This window comes from Arachis ipaensis, chromosome B7 (assembly GCF_059453495.1).
Source record: "Arachis ipaensis isolate K30076 ecotype BB chromosome B7, ASM5945349v1, whole genome shotgun sequence".
Classification (NCBI taxonomy): domain Eukaryota; kingdom Viridiplantae; phylum Streptophyta; class Magnoliopsida; order Fabales; family Fabaceae; genus Arachis; species Arachis ipaensis.
Window position 1 is genome coordinate 141,504,181 of NC_142442.1, and position 24,395 is coordinate 141,528,575.

At 34.7% G+C, this 24,395-nt stretch overlaps 2 protein-coding genes and 1 pseudogene across 3 annotated transcripts; 2 read left to right on the forward strand and 1 right to left on the reverse strand.

The window, feature by feature from the left end:
- Positions 1–8: 8 nt before the first annotated feature.
- Positions 9–4,943, reverse strand: LOC107606286 (NADP-dependent malic enzyme). The gene is made up of 20 exons (XM_016308326.3): positions 4,724–4,943; positions 4,230–4,399; positions 3,617–3,737; positions 3,468–3,542; positions 3,237–3,388; positions 3,028–3,133; positions 2,869–2,934; positions 2,690–2,785; positions 2,519–2,590; positions 2,355–2,438; positions 2,180–2,278; positions 1,885–1,932; positions 1,726–1,779; positions 1,517–1,615; positions 1,311–1,400; positions 1,150–1,227; positions 981–1,055; positions 772–862; positions 537–665; positions 9–439 (listed from the first exon to the last, which is right to left on the reverse strand). The coding sequence occupies exons 1-20, from the start codon at positions 4,766–4,768 to the stop codon at positions 351–353; spliced, it is 1,839 nt and encodes a 612-aa protein (XP_016163812.1). The 5' UTR covers positions 4,769–4,943; the 3' UTR covers positions 9–350.
- Positions 4,944–8,131: 3,188 nt separating this feature from the next.
- Positions 8,132–11,720, forward strand: LOC107608492 (syntaxin-21-like). 2 transcript variants are annotated; one of them, XM_088492441.1, is made up of 6 exons: positions 8,132–8,275; positions 8,366–8,420; positions 8,549–8,636; positions 10,487–10,623; positions 10,822–10,896; positions 11,440–11,720. In XM_088492441.1, the coding sequence occupies exons 4-6, from the start codon at positions 10,535–10,537 to the stop codon at positions 11,627–11,629; spliced, it is 354 nt and encodes a 117-aa protein (XP_088348567.1). In that variant the 5' UTR covers positions 8,132–8,275; positions 8,366–8,420; positions 8,549–8,636; positions 10,487–10,534; the 3' UTR covers positions 11,630–11,720. The 2 variants fall into 2 exon arrangements, with proteins under 2 accessions (XP_088348567.1, XP_020962449.1); XM_021106790.2 differs by lacking the exon at positions 8,549–8,636.
- Positions 11,721–17,673: 5,953 nt separating this feature from the next.
- Positions 17,674–19,494, forward strand: LOC107607939 (protein FAR-RED IMPAIRED RESPONSE 1-like; annotated as a pseudogene).
- The last annotated feature ends 4,901 nt before the right edge of the window (positions 19,495–24,395 follow it).

Sequence of the window (24,395 nt, forward strand, 5' to 3'; positions counted from 1 at the left end):
AAAAAAAAGAACAAGAAAAAAAAGCTTCATTCAGCATAAATTGTAATACAGATAATAGAGATGGTAATCCTTAACAAAGGGTAACAATTTGAAAGAATTAGCAAACTTCTCTCACAACTGGTTGAAGAATTTAAGTTCCTATGGCGATGCCTTATACAACAATCTATCTTAGCAATAAAATGAATCTGTTCCTAACAAGTATCTCATAACTGGAAAACCGCAGAGAGCACACTACTAATATGTTCTGCTTGGTTTAGTTCATGAAGCCGCCAAAAGCTTTGGTCTGAATCATAGTTTGTAGCCTTTGAAACTAAACTAAACAAAACATGATATAATATGGTTCAAAAATCTCAACGGTAGTTTCTGTAGCCTGGGCTGTACATGCAACTTTCTGCATATTTGACAAGATCCTTAGGTCGAGGTAGATGAGAAGCAAGACCTGTTTTACCAAACACAGCACAAAAGATAAAAGTATTGAACATGAAGAGAAAATAGAGCAGAGTTGTCTGAAACTCAAAACATTTCATGAAACTAACCAAGTTCATATGCCTTGGCTGCCACATTAGCAGCAATATGTGCTGATATCTTTCTGATATTTGAGAATGGAGGGTAAATCAGTCCTTTATCATAGTTCTCCTGTGACACTTGTGCAGCCAAAGCTTCAGCTGTTGCATAAGAAGAAACCGTTAGTGAGTTCTTGGTTCACCTTCTTGGAATTTAGATCGAATTGATTTTAGTGTATTTAATCTCTCTTAGTTTGAGTGAACTCACAGGCTGCCAAGAGCATCTCATCGCGTACGCGGATTGCACCGGAGATGATCAAACCCAAGCCGAAACCAGGGAATATGTAAGCATTGTTGGCCTGAACAGCATTGCAGGAAGCGCAAAAAAAAAAAAGAAAAAATAAATATATAAAGATCAGCCACTGAGATGTTTATATTGAATAACAAAATGTGTAGGTAGCAAGGGTCAAATGAAACCTGTCCAGGAACAAAGACTTTTCCTTCATATTCAACATGATCAAATGGGCTACCACTAGCAAAGATTGCTTGACCCTGCAAATTAAATTAAGATAAACAACATTAACATACAATGATGTGTGTAATCTATTCTGAATTTCTGAGGCTAATTATATAAGCAGTTATTTACCTTGCTCCATGTATAAGCTTCTTCAGCAGTGCACTCAGATTGAGATGTTGGATTGGAGAGAGCAAGAATGAGCGGTTTCTACAAAAATCATACATTTATTAGAGATATAATCATGTACATATCAGGAAGAAAAAGTAGTATTAGAGAAAGAGAGGAAGAACCTTATTCAATGATGCCATGGCTTCAATCACTTCTTTGGTAAATGTCTTCCCTACTCCAGATGATCCAATCAATACTGTTGGCTTGATTGCCTGATGGAATCAAATGTATGTAAAAAAATGATTTATTCTCTTAACAAATAAAGTACACACTGATTTTTTTCCCCCTTCCTTGTTTAGGAATTAGGAAATATAATAAGGTGAGTCACCTTGATAGCACCAACAAGCTCCTTTACAGGTTCATGCTCATGTGCCCAAGGCTTTTTGAAGTGCTGAAGCGATCCGAGGCGAGAGCTAACAATAAGACCCTGGAAAAAGAACATGCTATTTTGAGAGCTTTGACGAAAAGAAGATCTTGCGATCCAAGAAAAGTCATGCTTTCTTGTTTTCCAAGAAACTCAAGCTTCACGGTTTATACCTTGGAGTCGACAAGCCAAATCTTCTTGCGGGTTTCTTCCACTGGAGCTTTTGTCTGTCCATTAAGATAGTGTTCAGAAATATATACATAAGTATATAAATTTCATAAAATAAAATGCCATAGAAATGAAGAATACAACTCTATCAGATTTTTTTTTACCTGTTTTGATATTTCAAGTGCTATCAACTCTGCAATACCAGTTCCAGCCTTCATCAACCAAAAGATTAAAGTAAGAAAGGATCATTGATATCATTTCATTTTATTTCATAGACATTGTATATTCATGCATTCTCATAAAGTTATATATTTCTAAGGTAAAATGAATAGAGCCTCAAGGGAAGGTATAAAAGTTTTTACACTGATAATAATACATAATCTTTTTTTCCCTTCTGAAACAGTAACATGACTTTGTGAAAGATAGAAATAATGAAACAAATTTTCCCAAGACACTAACCTCTCCAGCACCCAAAAATAAGAAGGTATGATCAGCTAAGGTTCCCCTAACTAATTTTAAAGAAGCAAGCAATCCTGCTAATACCACAGATGCTGTACCCTGAAAGAAGATTAGTCATTAAGTAACCTCAAATTAGAATAAGCAATTCAAAAGCTTTCAAGCATGCTATTGCTACCTGAATATCATCATTGAAAACAAGATGAGATGAACTGTATTTTGCAAGCAGATCGAACGCATTATGATTCGCGAAGTCTTCAAACTGAAGAAGAACGAGGAAAATCAGGAAAACATTTGAAAAGAATCCAGAGATTGGAGTGTTGAATCTGATATGTTACTTACCTGAATAAGAACTTTCTCCCCATAGTTCTGCTTAACAGCGCGCATGAACTCATCTAGAAGCTCAGCATATTCCTATATCACAATGAACAAAAATTTATGTCAACACTAGAAATTTCACACTCAACAAAGAAAAAAGAAAAAGGATGAATCTGCATTCATTCAAGATCAAACCTTCCCAGTTGCACGCTTTTGTCTGAGACCAATGTAAAACTCATCATTCAGCAACTTCTCATTGTTTGTGCCAACATCAATGGTTATAGGCAAGCACTGAAACCATAGAATCCAGATTACAATCCATCAATTTGGTTAATTATGAGCAAAGAGCTAAAAGATCATTCAGTAGTCCTTACTGATGAAGGGCGAACCCCTCCCAATGCAGTATAGAGCGAAAGCTTCCCAACAGGAATCCCCATTCCCTAACATAAACCAAAAGAATTATGTCAACAAACTCATCTGCAAGTGTAATGCTGATTAGATTAAGGTAGAAACCACAATCAGTATCTATTTACCTGGCAGCCAAGATCTCCGAGTCCTAATATACGCTCGCCATCAGTGACAACAATAACTTGAATGTTCTTCTCTGGCCAGTTTTTCAGTACTTCAAGGATCTTACCTCTGCAGAGTTTCAATTCAAACACTTTTAGTATCTTCTTTTCTTTTTCACCTCAAAGGCTAAATTGTGAAAACAAGAACAGTGAATAGAAATAAGAAAGCATACTTCTCTTTCAAGCTGATGTATAGACCCTGCGGACGACGGAAAATGCTTCCATATTTCTGGCAGGCTTCTCCCACTGTTGGAGTGTAAACAACAGGAAGCAGTTCCTCAACGTTATCAATCAGAATCTTGTAAAACAGCCTCTCATTCCTCTCCTGAAAAATGCAGTCAGTGAAGTGTTTCATGTAAAATGATTACAATAAACATGGAGCTTGTTAGGAACTCAGAAAGTACCTGAAGATCCATCATGGCCATGTACCTATGCAGAGGAACTTCATACTGGCGAAGGTTATGCATCAACCTCTTCTCCTGAAGATCCATAATAACAATTGATGTAAGTAAATGTGACAGGATTCAATCTAAGATTCTTGGTAATTAATCACCTGAAGTTCTTGATTGAATACTGCTGGTGGCAAAAGGCCTCGCAGGTAATGAGCATCTCTTTCTCTCTCGGTGAAGGCGAGGCCTTTGTTGTAGCGCGGATCGCGCAGCAAAGTGCAGCCACTGTTAAACACAATTCAAAATGAGAACGTCCAGCACTTTTATTGAAATCTGGCCAACACTTAACAATCAAAAGAAAAATGAGTAATTCTACACCATTAGATGTCATCTCACACCCTTAAAGTTATTGATGATAACTAATTGATGGCTACACGTCACAAATTCTGCTGGCCCTAGCACTCCTCATTGAAAATTAGCACACAATACTCAAATTAAGAGCCTTAGAGAAAAGGTGGATCTTTATGTGAAGATGATATTGCGAACTATTAGATAGTTCAGTCAATAATATTCAGTTAAACATTTCAAATCATTTAACAGTTCACAATACCATCTTTTTGTACAAAGAAGACTTCATGTGAATTAAGATATGATCCATTTTTGATCTTATATATATAACAAGACGAGGTAGAGATAGAGTAATGCAGCATAGATCCAAAGAATGAAGAGAGACAAGACAAGTTACTAAATTATGATGTTTTGTCTTATGTATTTCACCTTGAGACAGAGAAGGACCAAGGGGTGATAAGCTGATCCTCCGTGGCTCTGTCTTCACCATACAAGTCTCTAACACCACCACCACCACTACCAGCAGCAGCTTCAACACCACCGTTCATCAATGTGCTTGACATCACTGCTAACAACTTTCTCACTCCCAACACCACCCTCTACACAAGATTATGAACAAGTAACAGTAAGAATAACTTACAAGAGACCAAAAAATGTTACGTTTGTTATTGTTCCTTAAAACGAGGTATGTGGTCTTCTTATATAGATAGATATTATGGTGTTCCTCTTTGCTTGGTTTGGTAGTGTATGAGGTGGAAAAAGAAGAATAAAAAATGGAGTTAGATTTCAACGTGATTGGTAGAAATTAGAATAGAGGAGCAGCACGTGTTGTCAAATAATATTCATAACAGTTACATTCTCTTTTTCTTAAAATTAAATTGCATTAATTTTAAGAAAAGGGGAATAGAAATAGAAATGATTACCGTGGTAGTTGGTTCCAGAAGACTGTATCTATTGAGGCAGATCATGGTGACGGTGTTATTGGTAAAAGAAAAAGAAAAGAAGGGAAGGAGGGAATGTATGTAGATTCTCCGCGTATTGTGAAAGTCAATAACTCAATATTCAACTGCCAACTGCCTCCCATGGCCTCCTTTCTTTCTCGATTCATTTGGGGATTCAAAGGGACGGGACCCATCATCAACCGTACACATTCAGTTACAATACACTTCACGTGAAATTGATAGTTAAGAGTTTTTAAATAAAAATTTAGTCAGATCAGTCAAATTATTTAATAACTCTCAGTTATTCATTTCACGTGAAATCGACTGCAGTTGAGTTTTTACCATTATCAATTCATCATTTGACTTTTGCCCAATTTAATGAGGGTAAAAATACATCTATACTTACTTGTCTTTATATAAATAATTTTTAAATATTAATTTTATATAAATATAACTGTACGTAAATTTTTAATTTTTATAACAAATTTTAGTATAAAAAAATTATTGTTTAATTTTATTTTAAAAGTAAATAAAAATAAAATAATAAAAAAATTCATTTTTTTATTATATTTCTTTTTGACTGTAACATGTACCTTAAGTCTTTACTTGCTCTCTTTTTGATATTTTTCTTTCCAAGCCATATTTTTTTGGTTTATGGAATATAATAAACACAAAAAAATATAAGGTAAAAATTTACGTACAGTTATTTTTATGTGAAATTAATATTTAAGAATTGTTAGATGATTTAATAAATTTGATTAAATTATTATTTAATATTTTTAACTATCAACTTCATATATAAACAGGTATAGGTAAATCTTTACTAAAATAAGATTAATGGCTGTGATAATGATACATGCTATAGGTAAAATTTCAGTTTTTTTGTCTAATGTTTTTGCTAATCATATATTGAGTATTCCTTATTTCTATTTTTTCATTTTTGATTATTTAATTATTATTCTAAAGATTTAGCTAAAATATATTATTAATACATATATTAAAATTATTATCAATAGAAAGTTTAAAATTTTTCTTTTAATAAACACATTGAAAATTTGATTTTATATATTTTTCATAAAAAATTTCAATTGTAACTTAATATGTGTCTTAACTGTTTACCTAACTTGTTTATTTATTAGTCTACAAAAATATCAAATAGCAAAATATAAGGTCAAACCATGGTTATGATAATCATCACAAATATAACCACTATACAACTGGCTTTATCTCGATTAGTAGAAATTTTAAATGACGTATTAAATTTACAAAAAAATAAATCAAATAAAACAACTCAAACAAAGACACATCACGACCAAAAAAAAAAAAATAAGAATCTACTAGTATATTAGTTCTTTTAAGATTTTTGTTGAATTTGAGGTACATCTGAAGTTTGATTCTCCACAAATTAACAAAGAACCGAATTGGAAATGTTTGAAAGCTACTACAAGTGTTATTTTCAACACGAGTAATATATATATATATATATATATATATATATATATATATATATATATATATATATATATATATATATATATATATATATATGCCTCCTTTAATTTTGTTTTTTCTTTCTAAATTTCTATGTTATTTTTTATACATTATGCATCCTTGAATTTATTTAATTTATTTCTTTTTTCTCTGAGAACGTAGGCATTACGCCATTGAGCTTTGGTGATTACGGAAATATTCATTCATAATGAAACTACCAATTCAATGTCGGTGGAAACTCATTTTAAGGATTTTACATCTTCATTCGGAAGATAAAATGATTGATATTTCACATGCTAATTATTATAATTACATTGAGAATGATACATTACTATATAATTCATTTGTACCCTATACTTGTGGTTGTATTTCTTTTTAACATCTTCTCTTCATGTAGCTCGATCGGATCTATGTATCTCAATTTCAATAAATTAATAGTGATGTATATGTTAATATATATTGTTAATAAGTTTTGTAATGTCTATTTGCCATTTATGACAAAAGAGACATGAATTTGTATAGTTACACTCCTAGATCAAGACTTTTTTAAATATTTTTTTATATAAATATGAATTTAATTTTAATATAATATTAACGTAAAATAATTTTACACATGTATCTAATGACATAATATTATATCGATAAAAATAATTATTTTTTATATTAATAGTGTAAATAGTTATAAAAAAATGAATATAATTATACAAATATGTAAAATTATAAAAATAATTTTTTTTCAAGTAATTATCTAAATTAGTCCTCAAAGCTTTTGAAAACAAATACTTTAATTTTTTAAATTTTAAAATACATAAAATAGTTCTTAATATTTTTTTGTTAGATAATATAGTCCTCTTCTATTATTCACTAACTATAACTACTGACGGAAAACTTTAACTTGTACACATGATTGTTAAGTGTTCACGTGTATAAGTTGGACAAATCATTCTCCAAGGTAAAATATAAAATAGTTCTCGAAAATTTTGAAAAATTTCAAAACAGCCTTGAAAAAATTTTAAAATTCTAAAATAGTCTCTTTGAATATTTTTAATCATTTTTTAAAAGTTAATGTCTTATAATATTTTTATTAATTAGAATAATAAAATATTATTAAAAATATATATAATACATAAAAAATACAAAAAATAACAAAATACAAATAAAAAGATAATTTTATTCATTAACACTAAAATATCATAAGAAATAATATTATTTAATTATTAATATATGATACTTACATCGAGGTGATGTAAAAATCATAATAATAATAATAACAATTAAATTTAAGAGATCGTTGTATCATAAAGGTCATCATTTATATACCTAAACTCCTAAAATATGGCACCAATTAAAGTTAGAAAAATATTTATAAGTGAAAATTTTTTTTCTTGATATAATTGTTAATTGTAATAGCACAAATAGCTTTAACTGCAAGCTTATTTTATACAACTTTACAACTAAATCCAAAACTTAAAAAAAATGAACAAAACATATGAATTTGCTAAGACATTTTTTTTTTCAAAGTGCTGTAAAGTATTAGGGGTTTTCATATTGCATTGAAATTTTGTAAATCATCCATATTGACCTTGTAATTTACCAAAACTTACAAATTTAACTTTACACATGACTTAATTTGCATTACATGCAAGTTTTAAAGTGTTACTTGTAAATTATGTTAAATTAGTAAATAATTAGTTAATAAATTAATTTTTAATAAAGAAAATTAGAAATGTGAATATTATATTAAATTAGAATAGAGTTCGTCAAACGAAAATTTTGACACTAATTTCAAGAAATTCGACCTAAAATTAGACCGAACAGACCGAACCGGCCCAACTGGCCCAGCATTTAAAAGAACCAAAGCTCATCTTCTTCCTCCCCATTCAGCAAAGAACGCTGAAACAGCAGGGAAGGGGAGAAGAAGATTAACCCTTACGCTAATTTCAAAATCCCGTATCTCCTCCATCCGAACTCCGATCGCCGCATTGCTTGCGGCCACGCGACCACCGCGTCGAGCTCTACGTTTCTACCGGAACAATTTCATAGGTAACCCGCTTATTCACTCTTAGCCTCTTCTTCCCTAATTTTCGAAAATTATGTGGAGGTATACAATTTCTTTGCTTTTTGATGTTTTAGGATCCAATTAGCTTGAGAAAAACGTTCACTCTTACTTATACGAAGCTTGGGTAAGGTGAGGATACCATAAATCCTATTTAATTTACTGAATTTATGCTTTGGGTATTAAAGTGGGTATATATGTATTATGAATATGTATTAGATTGTGAATAAATAATTGGAGCTTGAAATTGTGAATATCAGAACTTGGAGGAAGTTGTTTTATTGGACTTTTGGGGGCTGTATTTATTTTAGTAAGTTGCCTTGGACAATACGCGAAAAATCGGCCAAGGTATGGTTTAGGTTTCTTGCATTTAATATATAATGTTCTGTGAAAACTCAGGCTAGATGACCATAGGATAAGTTGGAATGCATGTGTATATTTATTGTTTAGTATGCTTGTGAGAAACATGTTTGGTTTGGTGCTTGTTGATTACTTGATGATTTGGTGAATTGTTGATTTGAGGTATGATAATTGTGGTGGTTGTTGTCATGAGGAGGAAGGGCATATTGTGTTATAAGCCTAGGATTTGTAAACTATGATTTTTAGTTGGTTTTGGTTGATGGATTTGAATAATATATGTGTTTTGATGTTGATTTGAAGTAGGTTTATTGTGGTGATGGTTGTGATGATGAGAAAGGGTAAATTGTATTGAAAAATGTAGGTTTGGTGATGAAAAGAATGGAGTTTTTGAATGAAAATGAGGTTTGGAAATTTTGCAAAATTTGGTTTTGGGCCGAACTTCGGCGAGCTAAAATTTGGCTTCCGGACCCTCAATTTGTTTCCAACGTGTTTTAAATGAAAATTGGGTTCGTGAAGTTTATGCCATTCGAAGAAACAGAAGAAAAACGATTTAAAACGATTAAGTTATGCACGTCGGACATTTTGGTGTGAAATATGTAATTATGCAGCTTTCTGGTTGATCTGATTTTTTTTTTTTTGGAAAAACGTACGTCCACGCGTGGCATGAAATTTTTGACTGTGCGTACGCAAGTGATCCTATGCGTATGCGTAGTGAACCAGCATGCATGTCCACGCGTACGCATGACCCACGCATATGCGTGACATGAAGTATTCACCTACGCGTACGCATGATAAGGGGATGTGCGCGCGAGCTGTCTTTTTATACTCCCACACGTACGCGTGGCCCCTATTTCAGCAAACATGGTTTTCTGAGTTTTAAACCCTATTTTAGACTTCTAAACCTCTATTTTTATTCCTTTAGTAATAAATAATAGTATTAAACCTGATAATAATATGAAGTTAGGAAATGGGGATAATTTGGATGTGAAGTAAAGCTGAAAAAGTGATGAATTGATTATGAAATGTTATGGATGATCATGTATGATACTTGGCTTGAATAATCAAACAATATGAGATACGAGATTCTACGGGTGTAAGTTATCGAACCAAAAAATACAACAACCGACTTGAAAACCAAAAAAACCGATTTTTTTTGTTTTTTTTTTCGACCAAACCGAACCGAAGATATACATACATCTCTTTTTCTTTTTGGGTATTTACCCAACCCTCCCCCAAGGCCCAAATCACTCACCATCTCAAGCACTCAGCACCTCCCCTAACCCTAATCCCTCATTTTTTGCTTCTGAGTTCTCTATTCTCCATTTCCCTGCTCGGCTCCTCCATCCATACCGCCTCGCCGCCTCCCTCCGTCAGTCCAACCCTCCCTCATCCGCAGCACCTTGTTGAAGAGGCACAATGCAGGGAAGCTCCAGTACAAAGATTGGCTGATAAAGTTTCTTAATTAAATCTCAATTATTTTGAGCAAGCTTGTTTCTATCTACAAATGTCTAGTCTTGCAAACTTCATGCTTTGGGTGGTTAGCTTCAGTTATGTTTTCTTCATTTTTATATTGTCTTCCCCCCCTTCTTTTTTCAAGTAGGAATTCTCAATTATTTTGTTTTCATAAGTTTCTCTGGATATTGTGCTTTTTATTTCCCATATTGTTTAGGGGGATGGTTTCGCTAGGATTCGTTTTTGAATGAATGTTTTTGCTGGAAATTTTTGGGATAGTTTTAGTTATAATTATATGTTAATGGTTGCTATGACCTTGAGTTCTTTTACATTGACCAGAATAAAATAAAACAGGCATTTAATGTCTTTATTGTGTGTGTTTGCAGGCAAGCAAGAAGATAGCAGATGCTAAACTCACGAAAGATTTTCAGGCAATGTTGAAAGAATTTCAGAAGGCACAGTGTCCTGCAGCAGAGAGGGAAACTGCTTACACCCCATTTGTTCCACAAGCTGCTCCATCTAGGTGACTAATCAACCATTAATGGAATCTAACAGTGGAAGACTGTGTTTATTTGTGTGGCGTAATGCTTATGTTGATATGATTTTATATATTGAACTCATTCTTAAAGAAGAATATGTTACTGTTGATTATTAATTTTGCTTCTCTACTGGCTGTCATCTATGCACATAACACTTATTATTTGGGCTTTTCTTTTTGCAGCTATACAGCTAATGAAGCAGATGCTAATTCTGGTAAGACTCCAGAACAGCGTGCCCTTCTTGTGGAATCCAGAAGGTAATTTTAGTATATTACATGAAACTAAAATACAATTGATAGTGAAAAGAACATTCGTTTTTTTCTTTTTTCTTCTGGTGCTGTGGAGGAATTTACATTATAAATGACAGATAAGACTATGTAGATTTGATGAAAATCTAAAAACCTTAACATGAATTAATGTATATCAGATTACTTCTTAAATGTAACCTATTTGTCGTCGGAAATTATGCTATAATCACGTTGATGCTAAAATGCTTCTTTTTTCTTTATTATTTTCCTAAGTAAAGATACGTTGTAAGAATTTAATTATTTCAAAATTCTAATCTGTAATTAATTGAAACACACTGCATTTCAATGATTATATAATGAATGCCCAAGCTACCAAATGGAAGTACTAACTTGTTATAGCATTTTTTATTTTAGGGTTGAAGGTATTAGCAAATTATTTTAGGGACTAATATTGAATTCCAATTTTGTCATGAACCAAAATGTATTTTGACAATTTTAGATTTGACCTGATGCAATATTTAGTATCTCAGCTATTACATTATCTTGCTGCAGGCAGGAGGTCTTGTTTTTATACAATGAGATTGCCTTCAATGAGGCTATCATTGAAGAAAGAGAGCATGGCATTCAAGCAATTCAGCAGCAAATTGGTGAAGTAAATGAAATTTTTAAAGACCTTGATGTGCTTGTGCATGAACAAGGAACTATGAATGGTTTAGTTGTTATTTCTCATCCTATGGTTTAGTTGTTATTTAGTTGCTAAGTGTGTTTGTTGGTTTGTTTGGTTTTAAGATTGTATTTGTTAGACATTTTTAAGTGTGTTTGTTTTATGTTTATTTGTGTGTTTGTTTTATGTTTAGTTATTAGAATGGATTGAAAATGTATTGAATTTGGATGTGATGTACCCTTGTTATTTCAGTTTATTAACTATTTTAAATCTCTAGTTATTGTGATTCTTATTCAGTTCATCAGGAATTAAAAACCGAAAAAACCGACCGAACTAAATCGCTATTAGTTCGGTTCGGTTGTTGTAAAAGCAGCAAACCGAACGGTTGTGTGTTTGTAGGAACCGAACATATCGGTTCGGTTAATTTTTGGTTCAAAACCGAACCAAATCGAACCGATAACACCCCTACGAGATTCCCTGGGTAAAGTACCGTAGCTTGCCACCACGTGTACCAGGTCGAAAACTCGATACTCTGTTGACCCTACGACGTAAGGGTGACCGGACACTTATAAATTTCCAGAAATATTTACCCCCATTGAGCAATATTATTTGTTTGAGAAAAACTATGCATAGACTCTTGGGATGCACGTCGAGGGACAGTTCAAGGATTTAGCAAACCGGACTTATCGAGTTGGCTTGATAACCGACAGATGAGACTCATCAGCCATAGGACAGGTATGCATCATGTGCATATTACTTGAATTACTTGTTTGTGCTTTAACTGGGTATACTTAAGTGTACTTATTATGTTAAATGTATATTTGTTACCTGCAGTACTTGTAACTTTCCCGTGCTTACCTTTATCTGCTTATTTGTCAGTGACATGTTGTCGGATGGAGGTATGGAGGAAAGGCAGTAAGACTAAATTCAAGATTAAGTTAAGTTAGGCTTAGATACTCTTAGAAAACCACTTTTTATGGCTTCTGTTTAATACTTTAAGCTTTATAATCTGAGTGTCGGCATTCTAGGATTGCCTCTAACATTTCCAAGACCTTATATCTTATATGTGTGGCACCTTTACCATACTGAGAACCTCTGGTTCTCATCCCATAATACGTTGTTTTTTTAGATGCAGGTCGAGAGGCACCTCGTTAGGCGTCTGGACTTCTCAAGCGAAGTGGTTATCGAGTTATTTTGTTGTATAGTTATGTATATATATGTACTTAGTTTCCTCTCTGCATGACTTGATCCTTTTGACCCTCTTAGAGGCTTATAGAGAGACAGGATTTTGTTTATGTAAATTTGGGTTTTGGATATGTATATATGTGTGTATATATTCTCCGGCCAGCCTTGACTTCGCGGGCTGAATTAGGAGCTTGTTATTTTGTATCTTTAGCCCTTTGTTCCTATTTCTATTACCTTATACTTAACAGCCATAGCTTTCTTAGTATGCAAGATAACTCGTTTCTTGAGCGTTGCGCTTTTATTTCATCTGTTCTTCAAGGCTCCTAGTATATTATAATCTTTCTGCTATTATATATACACATTTTATTTTAGAGGTCGTAATACCATACCACCTCTATTTTACGGCTTAAGCGTAAAGCTCAGTGTGGTAGGGTGTTACATTACCTTCATAAGCATTTACACAAATATTCTCAATTGTTTATGTGAAAATTTAATGCTAAATGAAAATTCTCTACTACCTCATTCTCTTCTTCATTATTAAAGAATGATTATAGAATATGGTATGTACAAATTAAATTAATTATAATTTAGAATTTGAAAATGCATATTTTTTTTGTATATATAAAGAATCAAATTTGAAATAAATAGAAAAAATTTAAAAATTAAAATTTATTAATTTAGAAATAATTATATATAATTAATTCGAATGGACTATTTTGGATTTTTTAAAAATTTTTAGTGACTGTTTTGAGATTTTTTAAACTCTTCAGGGACTGTTTTGTACTTCATTCTCGGAACTGATTTATCTAGATCACACATGTGGACACTTAAGGTCACGTGTGTGAGTCAACGTTTCACGTCAACAATCACCGTTAATAACTAATGAAAAAAATTGTATTGTCTAACGGACATAAACGTTGGAGACTATTTTGTGTGTTTTGAAACCTGAGGAACTAAAGTGTCTAATTTTAAAAATTGTAGGGACTAATATGCGTAATTACTCATTTTCTGGTGTTCTCTTCTGTTAGAAGTGAGCGTCTTAACTTTTTGAAGGAAAAAAAATGCTAATATTAAGATATAGAAACATAAAAAAATATTATATATATGGTGAATTCTAATATTATTATGCTACAATGACTATGGTGATTATGTAAATGTTGAGTTAATGGTCAAATTAGTGCCTGAAAGATGAGTTATTATCCAAATTCTTTTTTGAAAAATTTTATCAATCAAATTAGTCTTTCAAATATTACAAATTAATCCTTTTTGTCCTTCCGTCATTCAATTAATAATTTTCGTCAATGATTGATAATATAAAACATTAACTGATAGCATACATGACACCTAGCATGTCTAATTGAACGCTGAATAAATATATTTATGAAAATCTATCAATTTAGTCTATTTTTCCAATTATATAAATCATAATCTTAATATAACCTAACGACACTAAATTGATAAATTTTCATAAATATATTTGTTCAACGTCTAATTAGATAGATAGGTGTCATGTATGATGTGAGTTAACATTTCATATCATCAATCATTTACGAAAAGTCGAAAACTATTATTTGAGTGACTGAAGCACGAAAATGATTAATTTATAATATTTAAAGGACCAATTTCATTGATAAAATCTTTTAAGGACGAATTTAAAGAACGAGCCATCTTTTAAGAACTAATTTGACTATTAACCCTATATTGTTAAAATTAAACTTATATCTTTTTATATTTTGGTAATACTTTTTTAAATAACACTTTTTAAAAGCGTTGTTTAACAATAAAAAAACGTTACTTTAATTTTAACAACACTTTTTAAAATATCATAGCCACCATAACATAGTCGTACTAAAATTATATATATATATTAAAAATAGAGAAAGTTAAACAACCAAGTAATTTTTAACCAAGTCCAACTGAATAGTTGTTCACACATTTTTCTTCTTCATATGTGCATTTTTGTTGTTTCTTTTTTTTTCCTCCTTTTTTTTCTTCATTTTTCTCCTTTGTTATCGCGTCGTCGTCACCACTATCACTACCTCTTTCTCCTCCTCGGCATTCTTCTTTTTTCTCATCATCTTTCATCATCATCTTCTTCTTCTTAGTTAAATATCACACAAATAGTTTAATAATAATAAAAATACATAATTTAGTTATAAATGACACAAAAAAAATTTATGAATGGCAAAAAAATTTTTGGTCAATGACACTAAGAATTTTGGTAAATAACATAAAAAATCTTTAAAGAGCCACAAGTCTAAAATCAATTCACTCAATTAACAAAAAAACACATCAAATTATTGCAAATGACACATGAATGGCTAAATCTCTTATATATTAATTTAATATTAGACTCAATTTAGTGATAACAAAAATACACCATTTAGTTAAAAATAATATAGAAATTTTTGGTAATTGACATAATAAATCTTTAAAGAATTACAAGTCCAAAACCTAAATAAACTCAACCAACAAAATACATTTAAGGACGATTCTACTATGCTGAACCCATATACCTTCTTTACATGCTGATGACAAATGGAGTGGCTGCCGCAATGACACGCGTTGAGAGAGACTGCCCAGGAAAGCTAGCTTTCTGCTTTGCAACAGAATATGGGTCCCACACACTTTTATTTGTCGGTTACTTTTCAGGTGTTTATGTTTCTAACGTTGGATTAAGTAAGGTGTTAATATTTTTTGTAATTAAGGTTGGAAGTTGTAGCAAAAATGAGATGGGTTATTTTACAAAAAAAAGGGTTTGGGTTTAGCCAAAAAAGGATTGGATTAAATTGACCCAAAAAAAAAAAGAGGTATGTTTTTCATGTTACAAAATTTTTTGTTTTGCTGAAAAGTCTTAAATTAAAAAAAAAATATCATAAATAAAAGCCTATAATAATGTATAATTTAATAATTAAAATTGTGACCATATTTGTTGGCAAGATAAAAGATAGTGATAATATAATTTTTGAATTGAAAATGAATGGTTATTTTTTTTTTTTAAATTAAAGAGCATTTTTTAAAAATGAATTGTCAATAACAATCACCTTTATTTACTTGTATCGTAGAGAGTACTGTACTCCCAGTTATTTTATTACTTGGTTTTCTTATCGCTATATTTATAATTTTTATTTTTTTTAAATTGTTAATAATTTCAATCAACATAAATAAGTGAATGAAAATACAAATAAAAATAAGAAACATAAATATGAGGGGGAAAAAAATAAAAAAAATATTATAAAAATAAATTAGAATAAAAATACGAAGGCTATGAAAATAAATAATCATAAAATTAAATAATCAATAAAAATTATTGATATACATAATATGGCCTATAACAGAAACAAAGGATATCAGAATGTTGATTGTAATTTCTCTAATTTTGTTGAAGTGGATTTTTTTTTTAAAAAAAAAAAGGGAGGAGACAACAATACTAAGAAATAGAAAACGAAATTTTAGTAGAGGGCCAAGAAAGGGATATCCTGAATGACAAAGAAAACCCTAGCTTCTACGGAGGTGTCATTTGTGAGGCAGTGACTAGGTCCCCACATCTTCGACGCTGCCGAACCTGAAGAAGCCTTCTTCGTCCACCGCCGGACCGTGTCAAACGGCTGTTTGTCGCGCGTCGCCCACGTGCTGACCCCGACGGTGATCCCACTCTGGTCGCCTGAGGATTTCAAGGTCTGTCGTGGAGGCCTGCACCGTCACCGTCGTTGAGTTGAGTGTTCCAGGTATTGCCGTGCTTAGTCCGCCGTTCAACCGTCATAGGATTTCTGTCAGAGTTGAGTATTCCAGGTATTTATGTTCATGGCTGGTCCTCGTTCATGTTATTTGTTGAAGTGTTTAAAATATTGTTCAGGTGGTTTTGAAAGTTAATGATTTTCTTATTATTAATTTGATATTAAATAAAATTGTTCTTGAGGATCTGTTCTTCGAGTGTGTGTCAGGCAGCTGAATTTTTTGCGAAATTGGTAACGTAAGTATTGAGTTTGATCTTAGTTCGAGTTTGTTGGTCGTCACGAGCTGGCAATTTGATGAACTGTTTGTGAGGCGATGTTCTTTGCACTTTTTTTTAGGTTGCTGTTTTTGATCCCGGCTATAAAGTTGAGTAATTAATTGAAGAGGACATAACGGTTTTGATGTTGTTAACGTATTCATATGAGCAGTTAATGTTGCTAGGTTGCTCTTTGTTAATGTTCTGACTATTGATATGTGAAATTGATTTGACCTTGTGTTCATTTCTTTTTACAACCTTGGTTTAATGGGATGATAGCTGGAAATGCTTCAATTTCTTTCCTTCCCAAGTAGGGAGTTTCTAATTTGCACTCAAATAGGGGTACTTGGTTCATGCATGTATAGTTTAGACTCTTTTTACAACCTTTTGGTTTAATGGGATAATAGCTGGAAATGCTTCAATTTCTTTCCTTCCAAGGTAGCGAGTTTCTAATTTGCACTCAACTAGGGGTACTTGGTTCATGCATGTATAGTTTAGATAGAACAGGTATTGTAGGAAATTGTAGAGTAATGAGGTTTTTATGAGTATTCAGTTTATGTAATGTTTCGAGTTGCAGATGGATGCGAATGGAGGTGAGGCGATAGGGGAGTGCGGGGGTGGTGTAAGTGACGTGAACGAGGAGATGAATGCGGAAGAGGTTGGTGGTGATGAGGTTCAGGAGGAACATTTGCCTGAAGGAGAACCAGGGTTTGACTTGGGCGCGGATGATATTTTGAACCAAGTTTGGAACAGTGTGGAAGATGCATATGAGTTTTATCGAAGGTATGGAAGAGTCAACGGATTTGGGGTACGGAAAGGGGACTCAGATAAAGATAGCCACGGTAATGTTGTGAGATATCGATTTTTTTGTAACAAGGAAGGATTGAGGGAAATCAAGCACTATAACAGGATTGATAGGCAGCGGGGACACAAAGCAGAAACACGGACTGGATGCAAAGCAATGCTGTCAATATACTTGGAGAAGAGTGAGCAGAAGTGGAAGGTTAGGAAGGTAGTACTGGATCACAACCATGACCTAGCACCTGTTGGGATGTCCTACCTGATTCGCAGTCATCACAAAATGACGGACGCGGCAAAGGCTCACATTGACGGGATGCATGCGTATGGAATTGGGACGTCGAAAATCTTGGGTCACATGGATGGTATGTCAGGTGGATACTCTTTGTTAGGATTTTTGAAAAAGGATGCGTACAACTACGCGGACAAGATGAGGCGGTCACGAATAGCTGATGGTGATGCGAATGCAACGTTGGTTTACCTTGAGGGAAAGGCTGCTGTTGACCCTATGTATGTTGCACGCTACAACCTCACAAAAGATGAAAGGCTTGGTAACATGGTTTGGGCTGATGGGAATAGCCGGTCTGATTTTCAGTGTTTTGGAGATGTCTTAGCGTTTGACTCCACTTATAGAAAAAATAGATACAAACGTCCAGTAGTGATTTTTTCAGGCTCAAACAACCATAAGCAAACTACTATTTTTGGTTTTGGGTTGTTGATTGATGAAACAGTCTCGTCGTATACGTGGATGTTACAGAATTTGCTAGAGGTTATGTGCCAAAAGAAACCTTGTGTAGTTGTTACTGACGGGGACAAAGCAATGATAAAAGCTGTGAAGTCGGTTTTACCTGAGGCAACCCATCGTTTGTGTGCGTGGCATGTGGAAAAAAACGTGACATCAAATGTAAAAGACGAACGCCTCCGCAGTTTGTTCAAGCGTTGGTTGTACATGGACATGGAGGTTAATGAATTCGAAGAGGATTGGGCTGCAGCAATTGAAGAGTTTGGGCTGCAAGACAGTAGTTGGGCAAGGCACATGCATGAGAAGCGAAAGCTATGGGCAAACGCGTATTTGCGTGACAAGTTTTGCGCCGGATTCCGGACTACGTCGCGATGTGAGGGAATAAATGCTGTGGTTAACAAATTTTCGAAGTCAAGCCATACTATCCTCGAGTTAGTGCAAAATCTAGAGCTAGTCGTCCGTGAATATCGGAACAAAGAGATGTTGCTACAGTTTAACTCCATTTACACCACTCCGGTTATGACCACATGTTTGAGGTCAATAGAGATAGCTGCTGCTAGTGTTTATACTCGAGAGTTTTTCGCAGATGTTAGGAAAGAGATTGAAGGAGCTGGAGCAGTTAATCTACTTACGAAAAAACGGTGCTTGAATACAACCGTTTATTATCTAGAGGAATATGAGAAACCTGATGTTCAGGTAATGGCCGCCTTCGGGAGAGGTACTGGAAAACTCAACTGTCAATGCTTCTTTTGGGAAAAGAACGGGTACCCGTGCAGGCATATGTTCTTTGTGATGAAAGCAGAGCACCTGCGGGAAATACCTGAAAGATTGGTCCTGTGACGATGGAGAAAAGATGCCAAAGATACAGATCAATACGGTGACAAGGTGGACGATCCCACCCAAAGAGGTTTTTTGGTTAGACATGGGGCGCTCCACACAAAGGCTCAATGGCTTGTTTACCTTGGTTCACAAGATGAAAATTTGTTTCGAAAAGCAATCGATGGCATAGTTAATTTGTGCAATACTCTGGAATCTGCATGTCGGGGGTTAGGATATGAACGGGACACAAGGGGGACAAAGAAGGTGGTGCGGGATCCCAAGGTTGCGAACCCTAAGGGCGCCCCTCGACTGGCCAAAGAAAGGCAATTAGGCAAGAGAAGGCGATGTGCTAATTGCAAGCACGTAGGCCATACGAAAAGAAAATGTCCCCAGGATAGGGGGAAGTAGTCGTCAGCAGCTAACGATGCGGACCAGCACGGTGTGGCCGGAGCAGAATGCCAAGATGATTCATCTAGGATGACACCTGCTAGTTTCAAGGTATTCACTTCACATGGTAGTTATCGTGTGTTCTTTACGTATTAGCAATGTCATTCAACTAAATTCCGTCCTTCAGTGGGAACCTAGCCATGGAAATGCTGGAAATTATGCACGGAACCTAGATGACTTAAGGAGACAGTTCGCTGATTCGACCTCCGGCAGCCACGTAGGAAACAATGTGAAGGCAGGATGCACCTTCAATGACGAATGGGCAAACGAGGTTAGGCTGCCTGCATGTGTATATGTATCATCGTTAAAAGCTTTCGATGATCCAAGTATTTATGGTCATGTTGTATGCAAATAACTGTTGACTGCGAAAAAATTGTTATGAACATTTGCTTCCATAATGATGCAGGTTAGGGTCTTTCTCGGAAGAATACAGAAAGGATCACGCAAAGGTTGGGGGAATACCGGTCACTAACAGATGCTATCCCGCTAAACAATGTATGGTTCCCTTCTCACTGGCATGGCATCGAGAAGCATATTATGTCCAGAGTTAGTTGAGTCTGCTTAGTTGTTGGTGTATGTTTGGTGTATTATAGTGTGTTTAGGATTTTTGTGCTTGACGTAGTTGTTGTTACTCCTAGTTGCTATCGTATTTATAATACTCGCTTAAGAAGCACCTTGATAGGCCACTTAATTGTTCTTTTGGATGTTGATACATTTACTTTCATAGATGGTTTGAATGGAATAACCTATTATAATAGTTGAGTCATTAGCATAAGAAAGATTCATTTGCGATGGCACAGGGCCTCATATTGACAAAAGTGAGGCCCCAAGTATATCCCAACGACACACGTGAGGTTCACGCAACTTGGTGCGCAATGCATCATAGCAAAATATGCAACTAGGTGCACAATTCATCATAGCAAAATATCCACCGCAACAAAATTTTCACGATACCACCTAGAACGTCAAGCTGCCACTACGGGATGGACCTGCATCGGCCGGTGTATTGTTGCCATTGTGACGACGCTTGGAACGGGACATATTTCTGTCCCAATCAGCCATGGCCCTCCGACCTACCTCGCGAGCAATTGGGTTATGTCTACCCATGACTAAATCAAGAGCAAGCCGCATCCTAGTCTGACTGGTGACATCCTACAATAGCCATCATTTAATTGGTTTAGCTAATTCCGGACAGTAGCAATAACGATTTCAAGCAATGACAACTACGGTGTCAACTGAAGTAGTATGTAGGTAAGATAGGTTTGCAACGTAACAACAATGGCATCTAACAATGTCAATTAAAGCATCATTTGAATTTGGGAGTGTTTGTTACCTCTAACATGAAATCTCTAAACACCCAAGATTGCATCATCCACTGAACAACCCACACTCCGCAGTCGTTTCTACACGGGAAAGTAAAGTCACAGCTGTTGTTGTTACATTATTATTTTAGGGTTCAACAAACAAAAACATGGATTAGTATGGTACATACGAGCCCTCAATTTGGTGGCCAACCTCCGGCTCGTCGAGGTCGAACGTGGAGGGATGTGGTTTATAATGTCCCTTATCACTCCAGAACCTCGTATCTTGTAACATATTCTCTATGAAGAAGGCCTGGAAAGGTCTCAATTTATTAGTTGTACTCAAAGCTACTAAGGTGGAAACGTTTATTAATGCCTGAAATGCATGAGGAGTTGATAAGGGTCACGTGCTGTGTACTCACCACATATTTCATTTGAGCAATCCTGGCTTCATATTCCGACGCATTCTTCGCAGAATCCAGGTAAATTAGCCTGCGGAACACTAGATCCACAATCATCAGGTACCAATGTTGCTCCCTGTACATTGGAACATATATCTACACAAATGAAGTAAATAAGTTACGAGACAGCAAGAACGTACAAGGCACATGACAAGTTGAGTTTATCCAATACTCTAACACAACACTAACGTAACGGCAAAGGAATATTGTCAATAAAAATGCAGAAATAAGTTGTTACCCGATGCAAGTTATCCGCATAGCCCATGAAGTTAGACCGGATGAACTCGAAAGTGTCAATGCTATGATTCACAGGACTTAGCGCAATTTGCTGGACATGAAAACACAATTTTAGATCAGACACATAGACGAGTCAACCGCCTATGGTTTTGCTAACGGTGACGTACTCTCTATGTCACAAGTGGAAAAAAGAGATTGCAGTTCACAAATAATTTTCAGAAAACCTCTAATTTCATAATAAATAATGAAAATTAAAATTTAATTTCAAAATTTATAAATGTTAGCAAATTTTTAACATTCCAATATTGCTTAAAATAAATTGCACAACACCGGACACCACTACATACGCATAATGTAATTAACCATGGATAAGAAATCAAGAATCACTACGTAGCATAGCTTCTTGGAACCTATATTCAATGTTTTTTTTTACTTATTCCATACGTAATCAGACTATTATTTCAATTATCAAACTGGAATTATTTTATCGCTATCTTTCATCCCGAGAAGGAAAAGTGGTCATAATTCTAATCATAAAGTTACAAATTTTCCACATCCTTTTCTGTAACGACAAATTCATTTCAAACTTCTCATGAAAAGAAGAATCGTTAGCACAATTTACTGGATATGGGGACATAATTTTACCGCAAAGGTGGTTGGCAAAAACCACTTAGGAGACATGTTGTCGAAGCTGAGCATGGAGGCCACCATGTTGATAACCTGTTGCCACAAAGACGGTTATTCAAGACTGCAAGTAAGGCTTCCCATACACCAACATATAACAACAACGTATGTGAACCACTACTTACGTCGTCAACAACTTGCTGCCCCGGGATCAAGCTCCATAATGCACGCCGATCACCCTGTGCGTGCTCATCCGCAACTAGAATCTCCTTACCACAAGAAACGGTAAACAAGCATGGTCACGCTCCAATACATGAATACATCTCAAGTGTAACATTACGACAAGTCACATTCACCAAGCCATGCCGCATACATACGTACCGTTCATCCAGATTCTTCGAAAAAATGTAAGCGGCCACGGCAAACTCCGACCCCTGAAAATGCATTCCGTCTGGTGGCCGAAATGCCAACTCAAGACACTACCCAAGCAAAGCAACACAAAATCCGTGTAAGCAAATTCCAGTAGGACTAAGACCAGGAAAATTCACATAGGAGATAAATATTACTAAATACCCAAACATTAAACTCATTACTTGCGGCATCTCAGATGCAACATGGAAGGCGGGGTGTGTGTGATATGTGAACGGCGACCCATGCTCAGTTTGGCGGACGTCACTACCTTCAGTTGACCCAGAATCCTGGTTTTTATATGTTAACTTCTGCTGCACCAACAGTACATGATGAAGCAACTAACTTGATACTTTTGGATGTAAATTGCCAAAACAAAAAAAACTTCTTTACTTTTAGCTTAGCGGATTTAGTGGGGCCACTATTTCGGTTCTTTTATGTCTGCCTCTGGCGGGCTGTGTCCCTTCTAGTTGTGGGCTTCAGTGGCGGTGAGATCTTTACGGCACCACGTTTAACTCCCACAGATTTCTTGCTAACCAAAGTCGCCTCTGGTTCATCTGCCACCTTTGCCCGCGTCTTCCTACACGCGACCATCCGTGCGTTGCCTTGCACGCCTTCTTTCTTTAGGTCGGCCAGAGGACCAACCGCAGCAATCAGAGATTGGAGAATCTTCCCATGTTCCACTAGGATCCCGGAGATAGTCCTAATGTCTTCATTTAGGGTCTTCATCACCTCCCTGGTCATTTCATTCTGGTTTATTATCTGCAATATCCATATAGCCACTTACGTAAGCTAGACTTACTAACAACTATACACCTAATTCAAACCTATGGCAACAACATGTAGTGCAGAAAACCGACCTCCTGGAACATGCGGATAAACCTGATGTTATGATCGTCGTCGATTGTCCCGTCACCACCGTCCGTCCCTTTAGCGACCTCACTGCTCGAAACACAACCATGTGTTAACTTGTCAGAGGAAAAATAACACACACCACATAACAAGAATCACAAAGGTTTATTACTGGGATTGCATTACTCACCTTGCGAGAGAGACATTGTCATTTTTCTCCTTCAGTGTATCAACTTGTTCGTTCATTTTTCCAAGTATCTCTTCCACAGTAGCACATGTCTCCATTGCCGAAACTTGCATGGACTATGGTTATGAATAGTTCCACATGTGTTATATGAAACCATGAAATGGGCTCATATCATATCATGGCCCATTAGTGACCTAGCCCAACTGAACAGACACAACTCCATCATTATTCCTTTTAAAAAAAAGTTACTCTTACATTTCTAAATATATATTATTCCCAAAAGAAATATATTTTTTTATTTACCAAAGAGGCTTATAGAAGAAGCAACCACACTGGAATGACTCTTTCGATCACAACCTGCTATGCATTTTCCCCATGTATGCAGTCATAGGCCTTAGGGTAACGGCGACAAGACCGTTGACATGACTACTGACATTTGCTTAAGTACACGCCACTCTCACTAGAAGATAATTTTCAAAATTTTTCTTTGGTAATGACTATTTGATTTAATAACTAATAAATCCTATCACTTTTTCTCTTAAGAATAATAAATATGTTTAAATAAATTCCAATTATAATTGTAGATGAATATTGTTTTTTAGTTTTCAGTGTTGTCTGTTTAATTTTTTTGATATATCTTAAATAAATTAATTGACAAAATTTATTCAAAAATACATTAAATGGCATGTCAAATGCAACAATCATCTACAACATTAATAGTTTAAAAATTTCAAAAAAATTATATTATTCATGTACTCAAATCTTAAAAATACAAACATTAAATTTAATCGT